Source organism: Pipra filicauda, unplaced genomic scaffold (assembly GCF_003945595.2).
Source record: "Pipra filicauda isolate LSUMZ 115617 unplaced genomic scaffold, ASM394559v2 scaffold146_size1912638_pilon, whole genome shotgun sequence".
Classification (NCBI taxonomy): domain Eukaryota; kingdom Metazoa; phylum Chordata; class Aves; order Passeriformes; family Pipridae; genus Pipra; species Pipra filicauda.
The window spans coordinates 850,142-876,688 of NW_024103951.1; the positions used below are offsets into that span (position 1 = coordinate 850,142).

General features: G+C 41.6%; 2 protein-coding genes and 1 long non-coding RNA gene across 4 annotated transcripts in view; 1 reads left to right on the forward strand and 2 right to left on the reverse strand.

Annotated features, from left to right (window-relative positions):
• The window catches only part of LOC113992221, a 67,804-nt gene extending 63,164 nt beyond the window's left edge, over nucleotides 1-4,640 (reverse strand). Inside the window, exon 1 of the long non-coding RNA XR_003542168.2 lies at nucleotides 4,521-4,640. This is a non-coding gene — a long non-coding RNA (uncharacterized LOC113992221). The remainder of the gene's footprint in view (nucleotides 1-4,520) is intronic.
• A 352-nt stretch (nucleotides 4,641-4,992) lies between these two features.
• Nucleotides 4,993-10,964, forward strand: MRPS22 (mitochondrial ribosomal protein S22). The gene is made up of 8 exons (XM_027729318.1): nucleotides 4,993-5,104; nucleotides 5,281-5,441; nucleotides 6,196-6,360; nucleotides 7,535-7,678; nucleotides 8,155-8,238; nucleotides 9,210-9,355; nucleotides 10,413-10,521; nucleotides 10,788-10,964. The coding sequence occupies exons 1-8, from the start codon at nucleotides 5,005-5,007 to the stop codon at nucleotides 10,878-10,880; spliced, it is 1,002 nt and encodes a 333-aa protein (XP_027585119.1). The 5' UTR covers nucleotides 4,993-5,004; the 3' UTR covers nucleotides 10,881-10,964.
• A 402-nt stretch (nucleotides 10,965-11,366) lies between these two features.
• Nucleotides 11,367-25,498, reverse strand: COPB2 (COPI coat complex subunit beta 2). 2 transcript variants are annotated; one of them, XM_027729317.2, is made up of 22 exons: nucleotides 25,390-25,498; nucleotides 24,079-24,216; nucleotides 23,740-23,826; nucleotides 22,809-22,935; nucleotides 21,612-21,760; nucleotides 20,320-20,466; nucleotides 19,034-19,133; nucleotides 18,759-18,901; nucleotides 18,363-18,562; nucleotides 17,929-18,039; nucleotides 17,573-17,661; nucleotides 17,385-17,491; nucleotides 16,967-17,110; nucleotides 16,165-16,295; nucleotides 15,651-15,858; nucleotides 15,317-15,427; nucleotides 14,509-14,723; nucleotides 14,145-14,237; nucleotides 13,885-14,065; nucleotides 13,702-13,770; nucleotides 12,173-12,262; nucleotides 11,367-11,715 (listed from the first exon to the last, which is right to left on the reverse strand). In XM_027729317.2, exons 1-22 carry the CDS (start codon nucleotides 25,390-25,392, stop codon nucleotides 11,620-11,622), a joined length of 2,739 nt encoding a protein of 912 aa, XP_027585118.1. In that variant the 5' UTR covers nucleotides 25,393-25,498; the 3' UTR covers nucleotides 11,367-11,619. The 2 variants fall into 2 exon arrangements, with proteins under 2 accessions (XP_027585118.1, XP_027585117.1); XM_027729316.2 differs by having other exon boundaries at nucleotides 12,173-12,265.
• Between the last annotated feature and the right edge of the window lie 1,049 nt (nucleotides 25,499-26,547).

The following is a 26,547-nucleotide window of genomic DNA, read 5'->3' on the forward strand; positions in this document are numbered from 1 at the left end:
ACTAACCCTTGAATGAAATGGAGAGTGCCATCTTCTCCTAACTTTTCTGTCCCCAGAGAACAAAGCAAACCCACGAATCTGTGAGGATCATTGCTCTGTCCTTCTACTGTGGAAATAAAGGGACCAGATCCATCCCAGCCTGCCCACATGAAACAGTTTATGCTGCACACCAGGTTTAGTTCACAATGCCCTGGCAAGTGCTTGGATTCAGAAGGACAGGACTCGAAACAGTTATGGACTATAGAGGGAGGTTAAAAAACTATTAAGAATGGGGAAAACAACAATTACTCAAGCCCTACCTTACTTTGAATAATACTAAATATGTACTATTATTTTTTCCTTGGTAAGTATTTTTAAAAGATAAGTATTACAAGAGAAAAAAGGAATAATAAGATTTGTTTGAAAAATAAGGACTCAATTCAGAGCTTGCTGAAGTTAGAGAAGGACTTTAATGGGCTTTGGCTCAAGCCCTTATAGTGTAGCAAAGAAAACAATATAAACCGAAGTGGGATTTATATCCCTACTATAAATAATGTATGTAATCTCAGCTACTGGAGACAGTCTTTGTATATATCTAATTTATCATTATTAAAGGGAGATTATGGCAGTTTTATGCGAGACAGAGGCAAATCTGGGTCATTAACGAAAGCAGTTCATTTACATGATCCACTGGAACTCCTCAGGCACTTTCATCCCTCCCGTTCAGCCCTCAGTCCTGCCCCGCCGTGGCCCACAGGAACACAGCACATGTGCACAGTGGAAGTGGGGCTGAAACCAGGCTGAACAGCAGGACAATCCTTTTGGGTTTGTTGGTTTTCCTTCAAATGGGAAATACAAATGTCAAATAGTCAAGGCACAAATAAATCCTCGAGGGACATTTGCTCTTCAACCTCTGCTGACTGTTGGCACTTGCCAAAATGGAGAGCACTGAAGAAACAACTTCATATAATGTTCCCTCTCACTAAGGATATTTACACCAGTAACAGAAGGCAGCTGGTCCCTCAGGATGATAATGCTGCAGCTGAACTCAGTTTCTGTAGTTTCAGTGGGCATCTCAGTTATTATTTGTAAAAATGGGCTTTGTCCAGCAGAACCACCCATAACTCTGCCTTCAGAGGTGGATTTGGCCCAGCAGCCTAGGCCAGAGTTCTACAGCCACACTGATCTGTCCCTGCTGCCAAGTACCCACAGGAAATCTGAACATTAAACAGCTTTTGAGATAGAAAACAGCCACTCTGAAGTATGAGCAAAGGCTTATGCATCATCATCACCATCATCATCCAAGGAGTTACACAGGCCTCGGGTTGGCAACACAAATCCATGGTCACAGACCTTAAAAGACAATTTTGGATAAAATAATACTCTCTTTGTTAAACAAAATAAACTGATAAATAAGATGCTTGCAGGCAATGTGCCTGAAAATAGGCAACCATATTGCAAATGACCACCCCAACAATTTTACAAAAAAGTACTGACTCCCTCAATGTACATGGGGAAACAAAACCAAACATGTGTAATGTATTATCCCTTTAAAGGCTAAGCTGATGATATAATAGAGTTTGTGTCATCTTTCTTACTTCAGCTCTCTATGCCTTCTCTGTAAAAAAACAATTTATCCGTGCAGGTTTAGTAAAAAAAGCTTCCAGCCTGGTCCATTGTGTCCCTCAGAAAAATGTTCCAGGGGATTGCCAGAGTGTTTCTTATCAGGAACAAGAGAACCAGCCATCAATTTTAAAAGGGTCATGTCATCAACTGGGGGCATGTTCACAGCCTGCCTGAGTTCACTCTGTTTATTCTTATAACGAATGGATGCACAGTTACCAAACCTTACATTTTATATTTTTCACTGTACTTTTTTCCAAAAAGAATTCTTTCTTCCAAAAAACTCCTTACTACTAATTTGACATATTTATTACTCAGAAAGACTGGTAAACCATAGCAAAGGCCCTCATTTGCCTTCCCTTTCCCTGAGATGTTAATCAACTGGTTCACTCCCAGCAGCCACCTGATCCTTTTGCTCTCCTGAAACTACCAGCAAAAAGGAAATTAATGCCAACGGGGCAGATGATTTGGTATTGACACTTTTCCAATAGAATCCAGACTTGAACCACCAATGTGTTCCACAGGGGACATTCACCCAGCCATCAGATGGTTGTAAATCTCCAACAGCAACTGTCTTGGGATGCATTCAAAATAATAACAAAAGCTAAGAAAGATTCTTTATTTCATTATCAGTTTTTACTCCACTGATTCTTCAAGGTGGTTTTATACCAATATAAAACATCCTACTTAAAATTGTTACTCCAGTACAAAAATAAACCACAAATAAAATATAACCAATCTATTCAATATAAACTGATACTACTTTATAAGTTATGTTAACCTGCTATACTCCCATCTACAGTACAGTTAGTTAATATTTCCTTTCATCCCACCAGACAAAAAGGTTAATCCTCACACCAGCTGTTACTACTCCAGTACAGAATGAATGTGAATTTAACCTCTCTTGGATATAGCCCAACAAATTCTGTTGTTTTTCTAAGCACTTCTGTAAATTAAAATGGACATTGGCTTGCCATCCAAATTCATGAACAGGTCTGAAGTGGCTTTTAGGCAAGTGGCCAAATAACTTCCCAATTCCCTTATAGGGTATAGCTCTCACTCCAGAGATCTTCCATGCAAGAATTGAAAAACAACACCTTCTCCATTTCCTCAAAGTTATCTTTCGTTTTCTTAGTATTATTTAAATAAATTCTGCACAAAATTACATTAAAATAATATTAAGGGTTCATTTGCCCTCTTCAGTTCTCAAGGATTTCAACTTAGTTGTAGCAATACAAATATGAGAAGAATATGCCCTCCTGCAACCTTCCTGATGATGCAAACACCAGGATATTGAAAAAGTTGAAAATTAAATTCAATCCAGCACACGTGTTTGGATATTGCATAAGGCTGAGAAAAATAGGAATATCCCCAGTACAAAAAAGATCAATTACAAGAAACAAATGTATTTTTTTCGGCTGATGCTTAACTTCAACCTAATGAATACCAATATATGCAATAAAGTCTTCATTTTCTCCCAGACTTCAACCGTTATTTTCAAAAGTAGTGTAATTTAGACTTTGATTTAGCAAAGCAACGAACAAACCACTAAAGTTTAAAACAATTGGAAACCTCCAGAATGTAAGTACATTACCTCTGTTTTCACATCTCCCCTCCTGGAGCTGAAATACTTCCTGTTTGAACAGGAAGTCATCAGCCAGGTTGCATCGATGTGTGTGGCTTTGAACCTTTCAGAATTCAAAGCATTTTGGGGCCCTGAACGGAGATGTGGCTGCTGGTAACAGGATCATAGAATCACCAAGATTGGAAGAGACCTTAAAGAAAAATGGGTTTTCTTTCAGTTTCACCCCCCCCCCAATCACTGTGTGTAAGACTGAAATTCTCAATAGAAGATACAGACCAGCCAGAGAAAATAAACCTCAAGTAATAATAAACTTTCACCCCCTTGAAAGAGACCTGGTTATAAGAAATCAGTTATAGTCATAGAATGGTTTGGGGTGGAAGAGACCTTAAAGATCATCTTGCTCCAACCCCCTGCCATGGGCAGGGACACCGTCCACTAGACCAGGTTGCTCAGAGACCCATCCAACCTTGGACACTTCCAGGTATGGGACAGCCAAAGCTTCTCTGGGCAACCTGTGCCAGTGCCTCAGCACCCTCACAGAAAAGATTATTTTCCTAATATCTAATTTAAACCCACTCTCATTTTGAATCCATTTCCTCTTGTACAGTTTCAGTGGAATACCATACCCCTTTTGACTGCAAACCCTGTCTTCACTAGCTCTGATCTGACATATTTATTGGGTATAAAATTCACCTTTGGCTTTATGCTTAAATACAGTTATATATCTTCCTTCCTTTACAAAAGCATTAAAGCTCCCTGAACACGAGGAGAGTGAACTCCTCACCCCCCATGGCAGTGACACTTGTGGCCAGGCTGAGGAGCCCAGCACAGCCCCGCACAGCACGGGTGCTCTCAGGCATGAACCACGCAAGTGCCAAAGCAGTACGCAGTGCCAGATGGGGTTTTTAATTTTGTGTAAATTACCACCGTGTTCCTCCCGCTCGGGCGGACCGCCCAGGAACCGGGGCAGGGAGCTGCCTGTCACAGCGGGCAGCCGCTGCTGCAGCGCGCCCTCCTGCCGCCTGCACCTGTCCTGACCTCACGGCAGCTGCGGGTTAACAGCGGTTCCATCGCGCCAGTGCCCACGAGGGACTCAACTCCACCTTTCTTCCTATCACTTTTTTTCTCCGCTAAGGAAGGAAATTTGCCAGCCCGCAGCCCTACTCCGTCCCCTCGGCGGCTGAGGGAGCCGGCTGCCCCCTCGCTCCCGCTGTGCTCCCGTTGTCCCACAGCTGCAGGATGGGTTCCCGCCCTAACCTGCCCCTCACCTCCGCCTCGGCAGCCTTTAATAACACAAACGCACTGGGGGGACTTCAAACGACAAGGTTCTTACCCTTTCCCTCGGAGAAAATGCCGGAGGGCTGCGTGTCTCCCTCGCACCAGGCAAAGGGGGATTTGTTCAGCTTGGATGAGACTGAGGGGAGACCTCATAGCAATCTACAGCTTCCTCGTGAGGGGAAGCGGAGGGGAGAGCACTGGTCTCTGCTCTGTGGTGACCAGTGACAGGACCCAAGGGAACGGCACGAAGCTGTGTCAAGGGAGGTTTAGGCTGGGTAAGAGGAAAGGGTTCTTCCCTCAGAGGGTGGTCGGGCAGGGGAATTGGCTCCCCAGGGCAGTGAGCACAGCACCATGCCTGACGGAGCTCAGGGAGCGTTTGTACAACGCTCTCAGGCACGTGGTGGGATTCTTGGGGTGTGGGATTCTTGGGCCAAGAGCTGGGCTCGATGATCCTTCCAACTCAGGATATTGTGTGATTCTATGACTCCATTTCCCGGCGCGCCTCAGCGGGGGCGGAGGCAGGGCGGGGCGTGTGTAAGATGGCGGCGCTGGGAGCGCGGGTCTCCTCGGCGGTGCCCGCGCGGCTGCGGGCGCTCTGGGGGCGGCACGCGCGGCGGGGGCTCGCGCAGGCCGCGGGCGGTACGTGAGGGGGGCGCGGGGGGACCCCGGCCCAGGGACGGGGCTCGGCCGGGCCCGACCCGCGCGGTGCTGTGGGGAGGGAGGCGGGACGCGACGGGCCTGGGGGCGCGGGAGGAGGGGGTGGCCGTGACCGTCCCCTCGCCCCCCGGTTAACCGCGGGTGCCCTCCGCTCGCAGAGGGAAAGGCCGCCAAGCCCCGGCCCGCCTTCACGGACGAGGCGGTTCAGGCGCTGCTCTATAAAATGACGGGGATCGACCTGCACAAGGTGTTCCGGCCCGCGAAGAAGGAGCTCAAGCCGCCTCAGTACAAGCTGATGACCGAAGCTCAGCTGCAAGAGGTAGGCTGCTCTGCTTCCTTAGGAACTGAGTGTTGGCTTTAATAAAAGAGCTTGTAACAGCTCATACTTCTGTTTCCTTTATTGCTGCTTTTGAAAACATTTTGGTTTCTTGCCTTCGTTTCAGGTCATTCCCTAAAATAGCGTAAAACAGTGTTTCTTCACTTTAAATAACTTGTTTTGTTCAATGTTGCTCGATTTTTATGCAATATGAAGGAAATTGGGTGCTTTCTCCCCCCCCCCCCCCCCCCCGCGAGTGACAGCTTCTCTTTATTATCCCATTATGCTTCCTAACTGTGTTAAATGTTTTATCAGATATCTAAATTATAGCCCTGGGATTCCTTTGACTGCTTTCTTTTTCCTGTGGTCTGACTTGGTTTGGGGTGACAAAGAGGCCTGACTGGAGCCTGTTCTGGAGCCACAATCACAGCCATATACAGACTGTTGATCGTGGTTTATGATTTGGGGGAAAATTACCCTGGAAAAAATACCTGAAATAAACGTGGGGTTTGCAATTTGTCCACTGCAGTTTTGGAACTTCCTCCAGCATTTTGCCCAGGTTTCAGTACTGGTAAATTGTTCATGTGTGATTCATCTACCTGGAGTTTGAATTAGTGTCTCCTTTCTCTTAACTGCTGGAGAAAAAAATTTAAAAAAATACTTCTCTAAATGAAAATATTTGTTCCAAAATTGTATGTTAGCTTTCCAGTAGAATGATATTTTTAATTGTAAAATTACACTACTTTTTTCTCCCAAGGCCACAAGAAAAGCCATTGAGGAAGCTAAAGAAAAACTAATCATGCCCCCTGTTTTGGATGAACGAGAGCCAATTGATGATGTCTTAGCAGAAGACAAATTCCTTGAAGGAACTGAAACTTCAAAATATGTATTTACAGATTTAACATACTCCACTCCGCATCGGGTAAGTAACACAATTAAAAGTATTAATTTGTTTTCAAAATAACCTTCAGGTTTTAATGAAGACGTAATTATGTCAGTTTGCAAAAAGGCTGACGAGTTGTAAATTTAATCTGGTATGAGGCAAGAGAGAAACATATATTTCCAAAAGCTTGCTTCTTACTGATAATGATAAATTAACTTCTATTACTCAAAAGCAGGCATGAGGGGAAGCTGTGGGGTAGTTAGTTATTTTATAAGCAGATGCTTGTGATATGCTTGGAGTACTGAGTTCTTCCGTATTTCCTAGAAACTTTCTGTGGAATTGGAATATTTAGGACATAGGCTAAATATGTACTAAAGATGGAGCTCCTTCACAGCAGCAAAAATCTGGTGGAAAGCTGTGCAAATGATGGATGAATTCATGGGAAAGCTGTAAAGAAACAGCTGTCAAGTAGACTTGTTGAGTATAGGGATAGAGTTTTCTTTGTCTAATGAAACATCTAGATGGTCTTTAAGTACCAGTAGGAAGAGGCTGGAAAGATTCTTAACAAACAGTTATGATTCTAAGAAGTCTCCATGGTTCCAGCATGCATATAGTGATGGCCCTGTGAAAGGAATTCCCCACTCCTCCATCTATTACTCTATCTGAGAGCTCTCCCCAGGAACCTGCTGTTTATTTTTCAGTGCATTGAACAGACTTTCCCATCTGCTGCCCTAAATCAATTATGCTTGTGAACAGATCTGAGTATATGGTTTCACGTGTATTTTTTTTGTACTGCAGTTGCCCTTACTTGATTCTAGCACCTGCCTCTGAAACAAAGGTAAAGAAGTGCAAGACACTTGCATTTTTAATTTCATGTGTATTACTCAGTGGTAAAATCAGGCCAGCAGCAAGGCTAACTGCTTTGTCTGGGTATGACTTATGTTGTTAATCTAAACTTAACAGAGCTGTAGCTTTTAGTATAGGCACATGCACAGTAAAACGAAGGTGCAAATGTAGCACTTAATTAGCAGGTACCAAGGCAGAAATGATGAATTTAGCACATAGCAACAATCAGTTAGAAACTGGCATTATTGGTGGGAGTTAGGTATTGAAGGGCTTTGACAAATAATCTTTCTTTATAGTGGTTCTGGCTACGAAGACAGAAGGCTTTGGGAGATAATGCTCTTTTTTTTTTATTTTACCTTCTTTTCAGGAACGTTTCATTGTAGTTAGAGAACCAAATGGTGTGTTAAGAAAAGCGACGTGGGAAGAACGGGACAGAATGATACAGATATTCTTCCCAAGGGAAGGGCGCAGAGTTATTGCCCCAGCACTATTCAAGGATGAAAACCTTGGGGTAAGTTCCTCTTGAGTTTGAAAACTGGTTATTTTTACTTAACTGTGCTCTGTTACTGGGCAGAGGAGCTATGAATAAGCCACTCCATGTGCTTTAAGCTGCTTAAATTCTGTTTTCAGCAACTGCTTATCATTGTAACTTAGTTAAAATACTTACAGTAAAGTTCCAGGTTAGGTCCAGGTAAATCCTGGATAGTTATAAACACTGTGTCATACTAGAAGTCCACATTTAATTGTTATGCATTGATGATATTGTACATTTAATCTGAAAATGTGACCTGGTGTTTCAGAAACAAAAATCAAGGAATACTGTATTAATGTCAAGGCAATTACGGTACTTCTGTGCATTTTATCTTTCAATTAAGGGGTTACTCACTGTAAGTGTTGCTCAGAACAGAATGTTGTGGCTGCTGTTTTGATTTTGGAGAGTTGGAATGGTGTGATACAGAATCTCCTGAATTTGAACTGTTGTTTCAGAATGTGTTTCAGCAAGACCGTCATGAAGATGTCCTTAATATGTGCATTGCTCAGTTTGAGCCAGATTCACCTGACTATATCAGAGTGAGTTCACTTGTCATTTTTCTACTAAAAAAAAAAAATAGTGAAGAACTGTTAGGGTTTGTCTTGTAAACACAAATATTATCTGGGGCTCAAAGGTGTTGGTCACAGGTTTTTTTCCCCTCCATATAGATTATCAGTTATCTTTCTGATGAGTTTTGGGGTTTATTTTTATGCAGGAAAGTAAACCAGAATTCTGTTTAAGTAATTTTCAACAGGACAGAAAAATATCACATATGCAAAAAAAATAGTCTTTGTGCAGATATTTTTATTATCTAAACAGAATTGATGATAACATGCCTAAGGGGCCGTGAGCAGAGTTGTGCTGCTGGAGTCATGGTAACTGCTCTGTTAGGACTTAAAAGGACCAGTTAGATAACTGAAAGTGCACTTTGAGAGAGAGCACTGTACACAAAGGATGACTTTTGACAAAGACCAGGTGCAAAAATGTAGTTCTAGCTGAACTATTTAAAGTTAGTAGCTGTAGCTGCTGGTAAATATGTTAGTCTGCAGTTGCTTTTAAAATGTTTACTACTCTTTACTCTGTGATAATCTCAGTTGTCTGAGAAACTGTAACTTCTGTTAGGTAATTTTTCAAGGACCTTTTCTTCAAAGGCAAGTTTCACTTCTTTGCTCTAGCATTTTTCACCTTATAGAGCAGATTACAACTTGACAGCAGTGCACCGAAGGTTGAGGTTATGTCCCTGCCTCCCCAAATGTTCAGGACATAACTAGGATTTAGCTTCCTTTTACCATAAAGGTGCCTGTGCCTAAATCCTAAGGACTGGGCTATTCCACTGTTACCCTGAATTGTAATATGCATAAAGCTTTAAGGTAGCATGGTTCAGTCTGTGGCTTACTCCTGCACTTTAGGGAAAGAGAAAATAGATTAAAAACTATGAGAGAGGTAGAGGGGAAGACCTGCCATGAAGCTCCAGTTGTGTGAGTGAGACTGAAACCGTCCCTGGGTGCAGGTTCATCACCGGGCGTACGAGGACATCGATAAACACGCCAAGTACGACCTGCTGCGCTCCACCAGGCACTTCGGGGGCATGGTGTGGTACCTGCTCAACAGGAGGAGAACAGATGGCTTACTGATAGACATGATCAACAGAGACCTGTAAGTACTGTGTGACGCTTACTGATTCTGCTGTTCAAAAATAATATTTCTGTAAGGTGTAGAAAAGTTTTCATTTGCAGGAAAACTTAGGCTGGCTCTAAGCGTTGGCTGTACAGATGCTGTTTGCTGTATGGAAGCACTAACTGCAGTGCATGAAGTTGTGGGGTACTAAACTAAGTTTCTGCAGAAACAGACCTTTTGGAGTTGTTGGGGTTTTATTTTGTAATTGTCAGAAGACTTTCAGCCCTGGGCAGTGCTGATCTTAAACATGCTAGTCACCGCAGTCTGTGTTCAGAAGCTCCCCTTTGGCACAGTTGCTCCACTAACTATTTGTTGTGGGGTAACTAATTTTATTTTATAGATAGATTTCAGGTGTATTACTGCTGAGCAGGGCACCAGGCTTCAAATGCACTCTGGCTAGATTTAGGTACTTTTCCTGGTGCACTGTGGTGTTCATGTGCTTCTGGTCTTCCTTCTCATGAAGGGGCTGCTACAGATGATGGGATGTCCGTTGCCCTGTTTGCCATATTGCAGTGACTGGATACTCAGTGAAAGCAGCAGTTTATGACAGCCTGTGGTGTGCAAATATACACTTCCTCTGTGTATACACAAATATACAAATATACACAATATATGTGTATACACAATATATGTGTATATACAAATATACACAATATATGTGTATACACAATATATGTGTATATACAAATATACACAATATATGTGTATACACAATATATGTGTATATACAATATATGTGTATATACAAATATACACAATATATGTGTATACACAATATATGTGTATATACAAATATACACAATATATGTGTATATACAAATATACACAATATATGTGTATATACAAATATACACAATATATGTGTATATACAAATATACACAATATATGTGTATATACAAATATACACAATATATGTGTATATACAAATATACACAATATATGTGTATATACAAATATACACAATATACACTTCCTCTGTAGACTCTTAATGATTAAGAGACAGTAATTGCTACAAATGAGCCTTTATTTTTTTAGGCTGGATGATGCTACCAGTTTAATTACACTGTATCATATGCTACATCCTGAATGTCAGTCAGCAAAAGAAGCTAAAGAAGGGAAACTTAAAGGAGTTGATCTGATCAAGGTATGCTTTTCTGCTTTAAGCTACTTTAACTACAGAGGAGAAAGCTTTTAAACAGCAGAACCCATTTAGTAGCCTAAATTTCTTACCTTAAGAAGCAGATATTTAACTAGAACTGTTCTGCATGCCATGTTTGTATTTTAAGATATATATATATATCTGCACCAGGATTTCAGCTGTAGGTGGCTGATCTGCCACTGCCATGATGAAATCTCATTATGCAACTCTGCTGTCAACTGTAATTAATCTCTCTCCTGCCATGGTTGCAGGTATTTGTGAAAACTGAATCCCAGAGAGAAGGCTACATCCAGCTGGCCTTGCAGGCTTATGAAGAAGCAATGGCTACTTCTACAGCTTCGTGAAATAAACGGCAGCTCATCCTAAGTTTTAAGTCTGTTTATAAACGTTCTCTGTACAGGATTTCACAATAAATACAATAAACTGACTGTTCTGGATTTTTTTTTTTTACTGAACTATATAAGAATCATTACAGCAGTTTGCTATTTTGAAAAGCTCTGTAAATGAACTTAGAGCAGTCGTCATGAGTTTTGTTTTTGGTGACAATATGCCCTGAGTTTAATATTTTAATGTTACATCTTGAATCTAAAGAATTTCCCGCAATTCATTTTAGTTATTTTACTGATTGTTACCAAACCCAAGCCAAACAGCACAGTGAACATAACCCTAGGCCTAAGTGTATATGCTGAGGAATGTCAGGCTAAAATACTAATGTTCAGCTATTATGCTCCTGTTTCATGTATTTCTAATATACACTGTTGAAGCTGGGGTATTCTTAAGAATGGCACTATTCTTAGTAGAATTACTAGTAAATGGAGATCTGAGGAGAATAATGTTTAAAAGACTTTATTGAGTTGCTTGCAAAATGAAAACATTCGTTAGCACATGCTGGAGCCAGGCCTATGTCTTGAAATTCAACGTACTGGAAGCTGATTCTCCACGTACAATTGCTGGGTCTGCACTTCCTTCTACATGTACATGGTCCACTTGTGGTATAAAAATCAAATTAACTTGGAGCACATAGTCCACAGAACTTCATTCGTTGGTTTGGAGTAACTGATTTGGTCATCTAAAAAAGGGTGTTCACTCATCTAAGATCTCTTCATCCAGGTTGATATCTGTAGTATCAATATCCTCCAGATCCAAGTTATCTAAGTCATCTTCCAAGTCCAGCAGTGTCTAGGGAAAGAAAAGACTAGGTGAAGGGTACACTACTACAGTTCCCTGTCAGCCAGCTTATATGATGAATGATTCTGTAGGATGTACTTGCACATTCTGCAAACCCCAGGTTCTGGCAGTGGTGTGGAACAGGAGTGCTAAAATAAGCTGTAGAGAGAAGCTCTGTGCTTGGTAAGGAAGCATCTTTCATGAGCTGCAGCTTTTTACCATGTTCTGGCCAACTGTGTTTGAACTTCCCCCTTGCAACCCCCAAGGCTGTTAACTGGTCTGTGTCACTGGGGATGGTTTCTGCAACCCAGCAAGGCAGGGAGGGACCTGTTCCCTGTACTGGCCCTAAGTTGTCCAGTAATATAGAGACATTTTCCAGTAGCTTTGTTGAATCACATTATTAATTGAAGGCTTTAACATAAAATTAGTGCTCGTAGTGCTCCCCTTCATAAAAAATATGTTTTGGTACCTTCTGATCTCTTGTTGGAAGTATATCAGAATTCTGCAAAACTGTCTTCATCACTTCTTGTTTAGGAGAGGGAACTGGTTCTTCAACCTTCTTCTAATGACAAAAAAATTCCTTTAGTTCTTTTGAATTTAAATTTTCCAACAAAAGCAAGTAAACAACAGCAAACCTCTAATCCTCCCTCCCAGTAGTTATCTTCCAAAGTTTTCCTCGGCCATTCTTGAGCCAGAGCCTGTAAGGGTTCTAGTCCTCACTCCTCTGGAACCTGCCATTTCCCTCCCCAGTTACTTTGAAGCAGTTGGAACTGCTTCAATGGATGGAACTGATCAAAGGAAAACCACCTTCAGAAAGTATCAGTTCATTTCAAATACCGAAGTGCTGTTAGAAAGTGATTGTACAGGTCCTCAGCAAGACACATTAGGTTACTTGAGACTGTGACAGCAAACCTTAGTACTGTTGCTGGGTTTTGTGTACCCTGTAAAGGTTTAACACTTCATCTTCTCTCTTTGCTGCTGCACAAGTTTTATATTAAGATAATTCATCAGTATCATTACTGAAGCAATACTGTCCAATTAACTGTGTTTTGATTAATTCTATAATTATCTCCTACCCTGTAAAAGACAACTGTGGTTTAGGCCTTCTATGTAATCATGACAGCTACTTGAAAGTAAGGTAACTTCTCTGAACTGCCAGTGATGCTTTGTAGTGCATCTCCTAAGAGGAAAAAAATAAAGACAGAATGGGGAGTTGTGGCTTATATGTTTCTCCCTCAGTTTCTGATTTTAGTTCTAATTTAAGATGTTTATAGTGTCAAAGAGCTGTGCCTCTTCAAGAAACTCACAATCTGATTTTCACATACAAATGTATTTGACATGAGCAAGAATTGGAAAGTGTCATCTTCTGTTTAAGCTCTGAAAAGCATTTGAAGTGTTTGTTTCAATCTGCATGCTCATACCTTACACTTAAGTTGTGTTTTCTGCATAAAAATTGGACAACTGAGGTGGAGAAAAAAAAAATCAGCTTGTTACTTCAGATATTGATTAGAACATCTGTTCAAGTACCTGAGTATGATTCCTAATCAGTCAGTCATGGAACAGTGTTATTCCATAACCATGCAGCACACTAGCAGAGAACATAAAGCATTTTTAACTGCTGTAATACACAGGAGTTTCCAGGTTCCAGCAAGTGAGCTTTTAGAAAACCATCTGCAGTTGGGGTGGTGTTTGTATGTGCAACTGAAATTGGTTTTCTGTAGGATGAATTCAGTGGTAACACTCTACAGTCGCTCACACCACAAAGGGTGACCCAGGGTAGGGAAGCACACAAATAATTTCACAGTCAGGAAGTTCTTAGTAGTTACAGATGCACATAAGAAGAATCTGAAGCAAAGAACACGGAACTCAGCTGCAGCACTTACAGTCAAGCCAATAAGAGCAATAATTTGTCCATTATTGGTGAAATATTCTCCAAGGTAGATGTTATCACCAAATAGCAAAGTTGTCTCTTAGAATTCATCACTTAGTACCACTGACCTGAGATGCCATTACTCCAGAAGGCTCAAATCCTTTTGCTTCTTCAAGTAAGTTTCTTTCTTCATTTGGCTAAAAGTAAAAAACCAACACAACATGTGCCTTTAAATGTTGCACTGACTTGCTTAAAGCTGCTTTCACACAGCACCAAATCTTCTTCTAGAGACAATAAAAACTCCCACTCACAGTGACAAGGGGGTATTCCTTGGCCGGCCTCAAGTCAGCCAGGCTTTGTTTCACGTATTCTTCAGCAACAAAAGCTTCCTTCAGGCCAGGGAAAAGGTTTTCATATTCTGTAGGATCAGCGAGGGACTCAGCAGCTTTTTGATTGACTTTAGAGAGGTTTTCCCGCCAGAGTTTAACAACCCTGGAGACGCAAACAGTATTTGTCACACAGAGCTAATTCTGACAGTGCCATTCGTGCTCTGAATATGCTTAAAAATTACCTGGAAACTTGGCTTGGCAAATATGTCCGTGCAAGAAAAGCAGCTTCTGGGAGACGCCCGGTTTTAATCAGGAGTTCCAAACATGAATCAAGCCTAGAAGATTTTAAAATGTGGTTTTAACCAGTACATTTAATAAAGACAAATTCCTGTGTTAAGATTAGCTGTTTACACTATTACATTAATTTAAAGTGCTTTCATTTCAGATTTTAAATCTAGCAGCCATCATAAAATAGAAGCACCTCTTCTGAGAAGGTGCCCACCACCAAGTTTCTCTGTGAAAGTTGGCTGTAGTTTACCATTTGGAGAAACTGAGGTACTTAGAACGGCAGAACAGACCGATCAGAATCTCTTGTTTGCTACTTACTTTCCCTGCAGGAAGTAGCTCATAAATGCCACATTATTCTTGCCATCTTTCTCTGCTCCTTCAGCTAACTTGTTCACCATGTTGGCATTTCCTGAAGCTGTGGCCAGGAGCAGCAGCCCTCCATAGTCTTGTGCATGGTGGAGACACTCCTGGGCTAAGCCAAACTGGCATTTACTGATGGCAAGCTCTGCAAGTTGCTTCCATTTCTGTTCTGACTAATTGTACAAAAAGGGGAGAGGAAGGGAAAGAAAATAAACCATAACTCACATTTTTGAACAGCACTGAAAGATTTGCAGAGCATTCAGTATGAAAATGTAAGTTTACTTATGTATCCCATTACTACATTGTCTTCCCTTTGAGGTCCTGTGATTACTGTAGCTTCACAGCATGACACTGAGTTTTATAAGATCATTACACAGCTATACCATTACATAAAATAAACAGTTTGTCAGTAAACATGGAGGTGGGAGGTAGGAATAACTTTGGAAATTGGCCTAAAGGCCTCAGCCCTGTCATCCTCCTCTCATTGTTCAGTACTGGAGACTTGGGCTTCGTTCTTTGCCCAAGTTCTGGTTCTCCAGGAGATCCTGTAGCCTTCTGAGCAGACAACATTCTTCTGTCCCCATCCCACAGCTTAGAGGCCTTTGAATTACAGGCAGAAGAGCTTCATCAAAAGAGTTGGAGGCATTTCTGTTGTGTTCAGGAAGCTGTACTGTGTCCCTACACACCACTGTCTTTTCTTACAGGGCCTCTCAGATTCATGCTAGCACTTAGAATTAGTATGAATCACCAAAAAGTATATATGTACCTCTGCTTCCACTGCAAGCTGATATGCTATTTTTAACTCTCCAAGCTGAAGAGCAAGTTCAAAACGATGTTCTGGATCTGTAGATACTGCAAGAGCTTGTTGTTTGAAGCCCTGAAAGAAAAATCTCAAAGTTAGGTGGGATCTGTCAGGTCAAACAGCATCCTAGATGTTTTAACGAAAATACTCTCAACAGAAGGTTACAGGATTCTCAAATAAATACAGATAATTAACAGGAGTTTATGCTTACATAAGCTGGGTTTTGCTTAGCAAACTCAGTTAAAAATGTGAATTAACTGATTTGTTTAGTTTGATAACTAAGAAGTAGTTTTCTTGCCTGCTTTTCAAGGAAATGTGCAACTCTTGTTCTCTGTTCTTTTGGAATTGTGGGAAGAACTTTGTCAGCCATACCAAAATCTCTTCTCATCACAGCAGTCTGATATTCAAGCACCGAGACCAGCAAAGAGTAACTAACAATGTTTAGCTCTTTATCACCCAAATAAAGTCGGTTGTCCTTGGGGATATACCCCAGAAGATACATTGTTCTGAAACAAAACAAAGAATATTCATCTTCAATAGATCCACTACAAAACAGTCTATTAAAAAAACCCTCCAGTAGTCCTTATGGTAGCGAGAGCACTCACATAAAATATTCTACTTCTCCTAGATGTGCACTTTCACACAGCACTGTTCATTCCCTCCACCATTACACTCCTGCCTCAGCACATCCATCAGTATGATAGATAAGAAGGGGTTGTAATGCCCAGCAAGCAGGGGACAAGGTTTACCTTGGATTCACTTGACTGACAGAACCTTTAACACTCGCTCAGGAACCTGAAGCAGCCACTTACCTGTCCAAATGGGCAATAGTGACAATCTCTCCTCCAACGTAGTAGTTGAGTCTGTTCACAGAACTGGTGTAAATAAAGCAGTCACCCACCCACAAGCCTGTTTTCACAATCTCCTGAATCTCACCAAGAACCTGCAAAGTAAGATTGGTTTAATTAGAGACAAAAATGTACTTTTAGGTAGCAGAAAGATTACTGCACTTTGAAATTATATTTAATATTCTGTATTAAGTAGTGGGGCAAGTTGCAAAAATAAGTTTAGATACAGATTAGAAGTACATAAATGATGATTTGGTTTTACAAAAATGCTACCTTAATTCTTAACTAACCCAATTATAAATCTAGGAAACAAGCACCAAACCAAGCATTAAGCAAGGCAATCAAAGACAACTTTCCTTCTGAAATTTTCATTTCTGACATTTCACAGCATGACATTTTTTCACTTCTAAATTTGAATAACATTTCAAAACTTGTAAAAAATTGCAAAAAAAAAAAGTTTAAGCCATGACCCAAAAGTGTGTTTTAAAAACAATCTCTGTAAGTCTGTGAGAACAGTAAACAGATAACTGAAGGGAAATGCAGGCATCAAGGTCTGTTATGCTGGGATTCAAACTGGGATAACTCTCCTCTGGAACCCAAAGAAAATGATGAAGATTGTTCCTTAGGCAGATGTACTGTGTGGTACTCAATGGTCTGGAAACTATGGTGTAAATAGTTATTTTAACCCCTAAGTTGGCTACACTCTGGGAAGACTGGCTTCTACCATCTAATCTTATTCCACTTTTCAAACAGAAGTTTTAAATACCTCAAAGGCATCTTCAATTCCATCTTCAGTGACACCTTCATGTGTTTCTTGGGCTGCTGCTACTTTTTCTGACAGGTATTTCAGAATGAAGAATGACTCCTCAGTAGCAATGCACACAAGCTCACCCGAGTCAGACCAGAAAATCTGTACCATCAGAATCAACAACAGAAGCTTTAGACACCTCAGCTTAGGAAAAGAGGATGTGTAAATTAAAGTTAAAACATATTAACTCTAGAAGCTTTAGGACCTGAAAAACCAACACGTACAGGATTTTTTTCTTCTCCTTCTGCCATATGATTGAGATAAACTTTAGGATTGATAGCTTGGCTTCATTCATGAAAATCAGCAGTTTAGTAAACAAACGAAAAATCAGTAAACACAGACAGCTAAATATCTTCAGTCCCATGTAGAAACTTACGTGTTTGGGCTGAATTTCAATTCTGCGAATCAGTTCTGTGTTTTCCCAGTCATAGAATGCCAGGCCATTAACAGATCTGACTCCCAACAGAAAGCCACCATAGATGCCTGCAAGAAAATAAAGGCAGAAGAAATCCAAACTGTGCAAAAAAATGAACCAACATATCTATTTTAAAAGTAAGTACTTACCTTCTGCTCCAAAATCGGGTTTGAAAGACTTCTTCTCTTTGAAATTTTTAAATATCTTTACAACACTGTTGCTCTCCCTGATTGCATATCTAAATAGAGATTAAATTGTAAGAAAAACCAAGATTATTTGGTTTCCAAAGTAGCAAATTACTAAATCATAAGCTGCTACAAAACAGCTGCATTTGAGTTATCTTCTGCAACTAGCAGAGTGCTAGAAATAGTAATTTTAAAGCAGCCAAGTTATTGCAAGTTCATTGTCCACATAGATTTTAGTCTTCAGGCCAGTTCACTGTTTGCACGGCCCAAAAACGAGCGGTAGCAAATCTGATACATAGGAAAAAATGTGCACCACTTACTCTGAGGAATCATGTGCCCAAACAAACTCCTGTGCAGAACCAAAGCTCTTGTTTCTCAGAGCCATGGCTGTGTAGATGATGTACTCACCATCACCACACACCACCACGAACCTGGAGCGGGAAGAAGATGGAACTGGTCAGATATCTCTGTTCAGTTCAACAGGCATCATCAAGAAGGCAAATTATCTAAAAAGTGAAAGGCCCCCATGCCCAATATAATCACTGCAAATGCAGACAGAGCATGAGCTTTATGGATATATAAAGTGTCAAGGAGCTGCATCTTTTTTCTGCATCATGTTGCTGGCTACTTGCTATTCCCTCTTCCTTCTGGTCTCCACTGAGCAGCTCTTGTACCTTGCATGCCTTTCTTTTATTTTAGCCTATCTGTTAACAAAAAAAAAACAATTCAAGAGAAGGATAAAAGAATGTATTACCGTCCATTAGGGTTGTGCTGAATGGTCTGGGGATAGATTTCACAGCTCCCCATATCCTTCACAGCCAGGGGCAATCTCTCTCCATCTTTGATTTCAGCATCTCCCATGGCTTTCAAGTTCGCCTGTTGGACTTCTGAATGTTTAGCCCAAATAATTTTTCCATTTGCATCCATGGACATGGCAGGTTCTTCACGACCAAGCTAGAAAGCATAGTGTAAGAAGGTGGGAGATGGAAAGAATACATTTCTTTTCAGTTGAAAATATCAAATGAAATAGTCCATCTCTATCTAAAAACGCCAACTAAAATGTCAGACTTTCAGTATTTTACAAATTATCCCAGAATCAGAAACCAGCTGCTCTGCATCACCGTTTCTCATTTCCAAGCATTAAAGGTACCTTGACAATAATGCTGCCTTCATCATATCCCAAAGCCACATTATTGGACCCTCTCAAGCTGGCCACACACCACACTCTCTCCATGCCATAGTTCAGGGTGCTTTCCAGGCGGTAGGTGCTGGAATGCCAAATGCGGACAGTTCCTACAGGAAAAAGAGATGGATGCTTTTCCTCTCTTCCCAGTGCAAGGGCAGGAGTTGTGCAGCCTCACCACAAGAAGAGTTCTCCCCTAAGTTCTTTCCCTGTCCTTTATACCACAGAAAACACGAAATTACCGTCCTCTGAGCCCGTGATGATGATGGGCAGCTCAGGATGGAAGCTGACACACGACACGTTCTGAGCGTGCCCTTCCAGTGTCTGGACACAGGTTTTATTCTGCAAAAGAGAATGAGAAGTACAGGTACAGAAAATGAACACAGAGCTACATTTTAACCTTCATTTCTCAAAAAAAACCTCCCTCAAAATCAAATCCAAAATTTGCCTGAAAACATATTTCTCTAGATTTCTTCCATTTATTTCCAGGCTGCTCAAACAACAGCATTAACATATTAAAAATTATGACTGTACTGAGTTAATTTCTCTTGCCCAGAAGAAAATATTTATTTCCCTACACAGAGGTTTTTTCCTCTATTTTCAGATAGGTTTCTGCCTAGAAAATATGCTTTCCCAGAGCTGTGCAGCACAACAGATTAAAGTAACATAGAAAGCTGAGTTCACTGCAAAAAAAATCAGAAAACATCTGAATGTAAATGCAGGTGAAGACAGATCTAATGTCTTTGGTAAGAATGTTCAATCACATGAACATGAAGTTATGAATGAAAAGGCTACGCTGCTTGTTACAACTAAGACCAACTGATGGCTACCAGAGCTGTACATGGTGGCAACATTTCAAGCAGTGTTGTCTAACAGTCATTACTGCAGTGAATGCTTAAATTAACAGTGCCAGCTTAAACTTCTGGGCTTGGGTTAACTCTAGGACAATGCTTTAATAAGCAGAAAGTACCACCTAACAACTTCTGTCTTGCCCTTCTGGCCATTCATACACTTGTACACAGGAAGAACTTTTGAGTTCTGGGGTCCAACAACAGAACAGAGCATTCAAACAGGTCCTCTCACGACTCCTGTCAAGTAGAAGCACGTGCATGGGTGTGCATGCACACGTGTGCCTGTGTAAATGTGCACAGGATGAGAAAGGAGAGAGGGAAAGAGCTGATACGTGAACAATATTTACACAATATTTACACTTGAACACAAAAGAGGAGCATGTTAATCCACAGACATGAAGCCTAAAAGGCAGGGATTAATATGTTACAAGGAAAAAACCTAGTGCTAACAGAAGAAACCTTACGTCAAATTTAATTTTACAAATCAACTTTGAGGCTATTTAAATTCACAGCAGGTTTTCTCAAGGGTTAACAAAGTTTTTAATTAAATACATGTCATGAAATATTCCCTCCTCAGTATCCTTCTTTCCAAGGAAAAATGAGGGAAATCTGTTGGTCTATTCAAACCTAGCCATGGATGTTTTGCCACAAAGGTTCCTGAGGGCTTGAACACGTACCTGGTAGTCCCAGATTTTCACCAGCCGGTCATCAGCCCCCGAGATGAGGTAGGGCTTGTCCCCCCCACTGTAATAGTCAATGCAGTTCACTCCTTTCTCATGGCCTTCCAAAGTGAAGTTGGGAGAGGATGATCCCAGCTGCCACACCTTCCCAGGAAAAGACCCAACAAAACACCAACCACATGCAGTTACTGATCTTTTGCCTCCAGGTCAAGCTTGCCAAACAGAGCAGGTATTCAGGTGTACTTTACAAGTCCAAAGATAGATACCATGGAATTCCAAAGGCACAGTTGCTTTTCTTAGGTGAGGAGTCTCAACAACTGCTCACACTACCAGTCCTTCCCCCCAAATAAAAACAAAAAACCCCCCAACATGTCGAGTTGCACATGCCCTGCTCATACCTCTAAACAATGGAATTGGTTTCTTTTGACTTCTTTTTGAAACATAAAACCATATAAAGCACTGTCTGTAAGAAGAAGTACCTGTTTATGATATCAACTAGAACACCTCAGAAAAGCAACAACTGTGCATACACGGTTTGCCCCCAACTGGCTCCTGAATTTAATTTTTTCCCAGTTACATTAAATGAATAACAAATCTTATGTTAAATGAGGATATGTTAAATAAGTGCAGAAATACTGCTATTTTCTGACGTTTACCACATCAAATCAACATTTACGTGGACCTGATCTCAACATCTGAGGACATCTGAAATCAGAACTGGCTTTTTACAGCCAATATACTGTACATGGGAGGAAGTCTCACTGCTCAGGTGCCCGTAAATCTGTAGTCACAGATGTTTAGTAACAGTTTCACAGCAAATCAGACTCATCAGGGTGTACCACGAGAAGGCTGAGGGCACCTTTGGAAACAATTCAATAGACAGCCAAGGACAGGAAAGTAATGAGTGAGACAGCTTTACCAGAGTTTTGGTTTTTTCTTTTTGCTGCACAACTAAAAGCCTTTACCCACTATATAGTTTTAATAGTGCCAAACCACTCACTGACAGTTTAACCATTACTACTCTCTGTATTTCTGTGTAATCCAAATAGAAAAGCAGCACTTCAAAAAGTTTAAAGAACCACATTTCAGTGATTAGAGGTGACAAGTAATCTGGTAAATTTACTGAAATACTTAATAAGTTGACCAGCGTTCAGGTCTTTGCTCAATTTATATTCAATTCTTGCACCTGCTTTTAAGGATACTGATGCACTGTCCATACAGGATTATTGGTTTGTGTATACTGTTAATTACTTAATGACTAAAAAAATCCCCAAATACAGTTTCTTTACCTTAATTGTCCTATCCAAAGAGGCACTGGCAAACTGATTATTGTCTTTCGGGTTTATGACGATCTGCATGACATAATGGGTGTGTCCTTCAAACACCTGAGAACAAGACCATTTTTTATCCCAGTCCCAGAGTTTAATGAGCATGTCATCTGAAAAAAACCCACAAACAACCAAGCATCACTGAGTGATAACTACCTTCTTAAACTACATAATCCTCAAAAGCTTCAAGCTAAAGGCCGGAAAGGAAGCACTGCTAATATTCAATATATTTTTCATCTGTAAGATTTCACCAGTCCTTCCTTGCAGAAGGACCCACAGCGAGTACAAGTTTCTCAAAAAGACTGTCCAGTAAAATGGTGATAAAACTAAGAAAGAAATACATCTGTCTTTAAAAGGGAGATTAAGAATTGATATTAAGGGATTGAATTATTAATCTTAAAATAGTGTGCAGACATTAAGTAATTGGACCTGTGCTTTGTTCTGCAGCACCTACTCTGATGAGTGCTAAGGAACGGGAAGCAGAGACCACCAAGCTGGCTCCTCAGGACCTTCATTTCAAGTGCTAAGTGTAAGTTTAACAGCAAACCACAGAAATACAGAGTGCGTGTGACACACAAAGCTCTCTGCATTCCTGCAGAGCTCTGACTGCATCAGTAAGGTTTCCAGGAACAAAAAGGACTGAGCAGCACGATCCAGGTGTTCCTGGGCAAGATCTCTTGTGCCACTGATCTTCCAAAGCTGAGTAACAGAGATCACTTCAAATAACAGAGAGCTCAGTGACATTTTGGGAAAAAGATTTAAGTTACCTGTTGCTTCCAAGTCAGATTGCCAGCTGAAAACATACTCCAAATCATTATGTAATTTTTTAAAAAACGGGACTCATGCTGTTATTTGAGAGTTTGCCACACTAATTAGCATATATAGGAACCCTTCCCCTGGCAGATATTTAAATGAGAAGGTTCTTTGCTCTTCTCTGACATGACCATAAGCTACTATATTTTAAATTTTAGGTGCAGTTGATATTCAACCAAAGAAACAGGAATGCAACTGATAAAGAAATAACCAAGTGACAACTGATTCCTGTTTCTGCAGGAAAAGGAGAAGACATGCATCCCTCACTACACAGAAAACAGAAGCCTAAAAGTAGCTGGTTATTAAATATAAAATAAATATAAAAATATGCCAAAGGGCTCTTACCACTGCTGGTCAGTATGAAGGGCTGTGTGGGATGCACAGCAATGCAACGGATATAATCAGAATGGGCCTCAAACATGTGCACCCTTTCCAAGGTGTTGTAATTAAAAACTCTGATCTGCATGTCATCCTGTGAAAGGTAAGGAAAGCCACCATTAAAATAAGGCTCTCTGTCCAGTGCACCTTCTGTGCCATGCAGGGGAGCTAGAGAAAATATTCCGGCACTTAAGAGCCTCTAACAACAAAATGTTGAAGAAAATGTGTTTTCTGCACATTGCTAATGGTAAAAATTATGCTTTAATTCAAAAGTTTATAAATTACCCACTGTTATTCCCAAGACACTTAGGAAATGGAAAGAACTTCAACCAAAATTTAATTTTTAAAAGTAACTTGGTCACAGCAGTGTAAAACAACAAAATGACAAGAAATTTTTACTCTGTAGAGGGCAGAAGACTAGGAAAAGAAAATTGAGACAAAAATATTTAGGCATTACCTCAATTCAAACAAAAAATACTCATTCCATCAAGAAAAATGTGTTACCAAGATTAGAATAAAACTATTCCTCTCAAAATAGACTCACTGAATAAAAGCAGATTTTTTTCCTAGAGGTAAGCAAAACTAAAAAATTTATGAGCAGGAACAAAAGCAGAAAGCAACTTCTAATTCATCTTACCTAGGATTGTCAGTAGTTTCATCTTAAAGCAGCACCAACAATATTGAGTCAAAACTGGGTGCTGAGTATGTTCCAGCTGGCAGCAAAAGCTGACTCTAGATCTACCCTGTACTACCTGCAGAGTTACTCACATTATTAGGCTGCTCTCTTTGGAAATGAAGAGTTTAAGCTTCTAAGCTTAAACATGCACAAAGCAATGGCATGAAAATAAATTAGAGAAAGTACAGCTACATATGAAATCACAAGAGGACAATATCTTACAGCTCCAGTAACAACCCAGTTCTTCCTCGCCACGAATTTGGCAGCTCTCACAGGCAGGTCACACACTTCAAAATTCTTCACCAGAGTCTAAAAATAAAAACAGTAAGTTTATAGCACAGGAGAAAACACAAGTTTTGAAATCAGCTCTTCATATTTTCTTAACAGTGTCCACTATGTTGCCTCCTTGTCTACTAATACAGTGACTTTTGTAATCAGAGGAGAGCACAGTCAGTTAGCGACAGTGATTTAAGATTCTTGGATAAATTCAATTTTTCAGTCCCAGATACACATCTGACAGCTATGAAGATTCCATAAAAAAGGCAAAGCAAGCCCCTTCACCTGTGTCTCATGGTTCCAAACACAGACACTGCCATTGTAAAGGCTGGCCAGCATCCATGGCTCCGTGGGGTGCAGGTCCACGCTCTTCACCCGGTCGGAGCGAGCCGTCAGCTTCCGCTTGATATCCAGTCGGAGAGGCTGGGGGGGAAGAATTGGGAATAGCCACTTACTGAACAGAAAACTGGCACAGAAATACAACAGGGAAAGGAAAGCTGATGTTAAACCTCAAAATAAAAGGATCCAGTCTTGCTTTTCAGGCAGGCAGAAGGCTACCACTCTTTTCTATCCACCTGTTTATTTGGTTTTGTAGGGAACCAGCACATCCCCATCAATGGCAACGGGTCCATTACATTTAATTTTGTGAAATTCAAAATTTCTTCAGACTGTAGAAAGCATCCTCAGAACAGTAAAAACCAAGATGCACTGTACATCTTCCTGGTGTCCCTGACCTACCACAGCAAAGCAAAGAGAACTTGCTCCTAATACAAATGTTAGAAAATTAATCTTCCTGCTACTTCACCTGAAAAAACAGGTAAGAGAGCCAATTATCACAACAGAGCACAACAAGATTTGCCCATTATGAATTTATTTCCCTTCACAACTCCAAAATAAAGTTTTAGAACAGAACACTACGTCATAAAAACTGAGAGGAGGGACAAGTTTAAGTCTTTCCCTTACAGAGAAGGCCCTGACTTTCCACTTTCATCACTGGCAATGTAAATCCACAGTATTTGAAAGGCACGAAGTCTAGTGAAATGATTTTATAAACTACTGGACGCATTACAGATTCATTCAGACACTCAGCTGAGCTCACTTAACTCTGCTGACATTTGAGCTCATAGAAACCTTAATGGATAATATCTGATCAAAGAACGCTGTGTTTAGTGGTGGGATAACATTAATAAACCTGCAGCTACATTTGTTAAGACACCGCAGGGAGAAAAAAATACCCACTTAGCATGCAGTACCTGTGACTTACAAACAGGACATGGTGAAAGAGGATGGATCTGTGGTTTATTTCTCCCGACATAAACACTAGAACACGATGCACTCGACTCTGTGCTTATTCGTGGCACTGCTCAGACCTGCAGCCCATCAGGGCCGGGTATGGCCGCTCTGAGGGGCGACCTGCAACACGCACCCAGAACACTGGTACAGCTGCTCGGTGCGTCTGATGAACACCCCACCAGTGACACCGCGCTGCTGCTCCGGCCCCGCGACCCCCCCCGCTCCCCATGTCCCGCCGGCCGCGGGGCTGCGACTGTCAACCTCCCGCACCGGGAGCTGGCACAGGGCGCTCCCCGCGCTCACCATGGCCCCGCTCCCGCCGAGGTCTCCCCGCGGTGTCTCTCAGGTGTCCCTCAGCTCCCCGCGGTGTCTCCCCGGTGCCCCTCAGCTCCCCGCGGTGTCTCCCCGGTGCCCCTCAGCTCCCCCGCCGTCCCTCAGCCGCCGCCGCGCCCCGGGCAGGTTCCGACCCTCCGACGTGGAGCTTCCGGATCCGCAGCTCTCGCGACAGAGCGCGGGAACTCCCGGCACTCGCGAGAACGAGACGCCGCCCCGCGGGGTGCCGGGAGATGTAGTCGGCGGGTGAGGGGGGCGCGTGGAATAGGCTGAGCTGGGAGGGACCTACAAGGATCGAGTGCCACCCCTGCGCAGGACACCCCAAGAGTCACACTATGTGGCCGAAATTGTTGTTGAAACGGTCCTTGACCTCTGTCAGGCTTGGTGCTGCGACCACTGTTCTAGGGAGCCTGTTCAGTGCCCAACCACCCTCTTGGAGAAGAACCTTTTCCTGGCATCGAACCTAAACCTCCCCTGATGCAGCTTCATGCCGTTCCCTTGGGTACTGTCACTGGTCACCACAGAGCAGAGATCGGTGCCCTCCCTCTGCTTCCCCTCATGAGGAAGCCGTAGGTTGCTATGAGGTCTCCCCTCAGTCTACTCCAGGTTGAACAGACCAAGTGCCTTCAGCCACTCCTCGTACAGCTTCCCCTCAAGGCCCTTCACCGTCCTCGTGGCCTTCCTTTAAATGCTCTCTAATAGCTTAATGTCTTTTTTATATTATGCTGCCCGAAACTGTGTCTGTTCAGTGTCCCCTCAGTGTTCCCAGCCACAGTCCCCTGTGCGACCTCGGACCTCTCTCAAAGACAACGACATGAGCCTGGTCAGCCCTGCAGGCCCTGTGAGAGGCTCTGTGACACATTTCTCCTCTTCCTATTCATTCGGTCAGCTGAAGCCACTGCAAACCCAAGCAGCATCTCATAGAAACATGGGGAATGCGAGGGTTTGGGAAGCACCAAAGCACAAGGGAATTTCTCTCCCAGCATTGCTGCCAGGTTGAAGTTCCACCTCCAATTAAAAATTACAACCCCCCCTTTCGTTGTGTAAAGGAGAGGGATAACATGGAGCATATTTATATTCATTGGAATTCAGTTAAAGAAAATTCTCCTTTCGAAAACAAATGTTCCC